This window comes from Morone saxatilis, unplaced genomic scaffold, assembly GCF_004916995.1.
Source record: "Morone saxatilis isolate NCDOM2014 unplaced genomic scaffold, NCSU_SB_2.0 Contig14, whole genome shotgun sequence".
Classification (NCBI taxonomy): domain Eukaryota; kingdom Metazoa; phylum Chordata; class Actinopteri; family Moronidae; genus Morone; species Morone saxatilis.
Genome location: NW_023339696.1, coordinates 2,311,314 through 2,314,683, shown reverse-complemented (window position 1 = coordinate 2,314,683; position 3,370 = coordinate 2,311,314). Strand labels below are relative to the sequence as shown.

At 38.0% G+C, this 3,370-nt stretch overlaps 1 protein-coding gene across 1 annotated transcript in view; it reads left to right on the top strand.

Annotated features, from left to right (window-relative positions):
• Nucleotides 1-3,370, top strand: part of hdac5 (histone deacetylase 5) — a gene marked incomplete at its 3' end in the record, with an annotated part of 27,775 nt that overhangs the window by 20,264 nt on the left and 4,141 nt on the right. The window contains 2 exon segments of the mRNA XM_035654964.1: nucleotides 1,837-1,968; nucleotides 2,162-2,271. Coding sequence (XP_035510857.1) covers nucleotides 1,837-1,968; nucleotides 2,162-2,271 — 242 coding nt within the window.

Genomic DNA, 3,370 nt, shown 5'->3' with positions numbered 1-3,370 from the left:
GTACATGAAGCATATGACTTAAACAGTAATTGTGAATCGCAATATCTGTCAAAATAATGGCAGTATAATGTTTTTGTGTGACCCAGCTACATACATGATGTCGTACTAAAAGACTGAGGCTATTACTACATGTCTCTGGAGGGTTACAAAAAACATGGAATACCCGGAAATTTTAAAGACTAGTTTTCCAGTCATGGAAACCCCCAGATATCTTGGAAATTAACTTGTTGTGCTGTATTTCAGCCCCTCACTCAGAAACCTGAGTGTCTATTTTGTTTGAAACTCCACTGATGGTATGATGAGCTGCACAGTGTGACTGTTCAAAGCGGGTTTAGCAGACAGAAAATGTTCCTTTTTCATTTCTGCTCCCATGTCAGTTAAAAGCTGTTCACACCACTCGCAGTGAACGTCTATTTTGGAAATGGTGCAGACGGTCACATCTACATGCATCCAGCCTGTTATTAATGGTCCAATTTATATTTGTTGTTGTGGTCGGTAATTGTTGAGTGTACGTGTAACAAGCACTTACACTTTCTGCCTCTAATTTTAAAAAGCTAATAGGTTAGAAGATGAATTTTCTCTAAAATAAAATAGATTCTACTTAATTTGAACCGCTGAGGCCGAACAGCCAAGCCATGAAAGCATGTCTCATGAACGCTGACCACCATTGCGAGCAAGTGTTGTCCTGCATTTTTTTTTAATCCATGTAGAACAGTGTTTCCCAAACTTTTTATCTGGGGAGCCCTCATTTTAAAAATGACAAACTATGGCGACCCAGCTCACAGTGAGAAAAACGATCGTTCCTGAGCATTTTACTGCTGTTTCTACCTCACGTCATGTTATCTTGAACAGGTAAAGCTGCCATTTTGAAGAAATACACATTTGATAAATTACAAGTTCATCATCTTTAAAACAATACACATTTGAAATACTTTATAAATGAGACTAAATGAAGGCATTGAAGGTGTTTTTCTCTCAGGAAATCAAACAGAATGTGCACTCACTTTATGAGATATGTTTTTAGGAGTTAAGGCTCTCACTTTTTACCTCATCAGTAAAACAATGTACACATTTTAAATACTACAAAATAAATGCATTTAGGTTAACAGGCTTTAGTTTTTTCCCCACAATAGCGGTAATTGGAGACCTCCTCTCCTTCTTACAGAATGTACGCTCACTTTATAAATTTAAGTGCATTTAACAGGAGTTAAAGATCTTATCTCTTAATGCACATGTCCAAGTTTTTCTGTTGGATCGGTTACTGGCTGCCCTGATGCCACAAGGTTAAAGGGTAAGCAATAACTAAACATCCAGGTTTTCCTGAATTCCGCACTGCTGGATACTGTTCAGGCAGCTTAAACCAATAAAACATGGATGCTTGTTCCTCTTCCTGCTCCTTGCCCTCAACCTTGACTTGCTGTAGCTGCTCATCCAGCAAGCAAACCAACCAGCCAAAATGTGCAGCCGGCCAAAATGTAATGTAGGATTACCAGACAGCCTGTGATCCTGTATCCGCCCTGATAGTCTCCTGTTGGCAAATCACCAGGCACCTTAAAATACCCCCATGAAATACTCTGCCAAATAAAACACTGCACCTCACAATGAGACAAACAATAGCAGAGATACAGCACAAGATTAAAAGGGCGAAAGCAACAATACACAAAAGCAACTACATTAGCATGAATGTGTTTTCTTCTACATTAGCACAAATGTGTTTTCTTTTTTGCCTTTATTCAAAACAGACTGCAGTGTCTGTAGAAGGGCTAAAGTGATGGTTGATTTATTTTTTGGCTCTAAGCTGAGCAGGTTTCATTCCCTCTCCCCCTGTGTCTCCAGTCTCAGAGCCGAACCTGAAGGTGCGTTCACGGTTGAAGCAGAAGGTGGCAGAGAGGCGGAGCTCTCCACTCCTTCGCAGAAAGGATGGAACTGTTATCAGCACCTTTAAGAAGAGAGCTATTGAGATATCAGGTGAACACAAACTGTATATACTCACGTTACAATGTTTTTCAGTGTATGGTTAAAAATAGACAGAAAAACTCAGCAGCAGTGTGTTTAGTGTAGTGTTTAAACTCACTATAAATACACTATTTTACCATAAGTCATAATTTTATGACTTGAAGATGAACTCATCTCTCTCTTTTTCTGTGTTTCTCTCGGCCAGTTTCCTCTCTCTGCAACAGCGCCCCAGGTTCAGGTCCCAGCAGTCCCAACAGTTCCAATTCGGCCATCGCCAATGGCAACACGGGATCAGTCCCCAACATACAGACTGAGGTACACACACACACTTAATTTTAAAACTACACTCACTGACTCATACAGTACCATTCATTTCTCCATTCTGTAAACACAGCTCGAGCTCGCCATCTACAGTTCATTCTGATTCAAGAAAGTCAAGTTTATTTCTCATCTACAAAACAAGTGTTCTCAGAAGTGCTGTACAGAGAAAATTAAAAATACATCAAAACAGAAAAGTAATTAATAAGTAAATAACTGAAACAGTCAAATTTAAAGCAACTTTATAGTTGTAATAAAGGCAGATGGTAAGTCGGAATTTAAAAATGGTGATAGATGAGACTTTGGGAACATGTAACGAAGAAGATTTGAGGGGTTTGTTACTCATTTCCATTGGGTTCTGTGCAACTAGCAGCACATTTCTGTATTTGGTTGTGTTTTATTTGACAGTAGGAAAGGCTAAGATGTAGTGAGAAAAGATGATTTCATGACCCAACCAAATCTAATCTCAGTGAGTGTTCATGTATTTTTTTTAGTATATGACATTGTAAACTTCACAAACATACTTTAGCTTTTAATAGACCATAAAGCCTATTGAATGATAAAAAAAAAATGTTTTATGGGCCCATAATTTATCGCCTATAATTTATTTATTGAAATAATGCATAATAATATAAATTTCCCATTATTGGCAGATGATTTATCTGTCCTGATAATTATCATGCATCCTGAGTTTTCTGTTTTTGCAGCACAGTATTTGGTTCTGTTTTCTGTTTTTAGACTTAAACTTAAGGTAAAGGCATTTGGTTTTGCACTGCAGAAAACTGCCCAAACCAATAGTGGAATTTGCAGAACAGATGATGAGGACCTCTGTCTTACTTTCCTTAAGCTGATGAATATTTTTGTCAGCTTAGAAGAGACTAAACATAATGTGTTTCACTCGGTTTGAAGCTGAAATCTAGCTGCATGTTGTCAGTTTAGCAATTATCACAGCAGAAACGTATATAATGCAAAGTAAATGGGGCCTAAAATGGAACCTTGGGGTACACCACAAGTAACAGCAGAAAAAGACGTGATTTAAGAGAGATGCTGTGTTTACAGTAGATGTTAAAAGCAGTGGTTACCATAGCAACTTGAA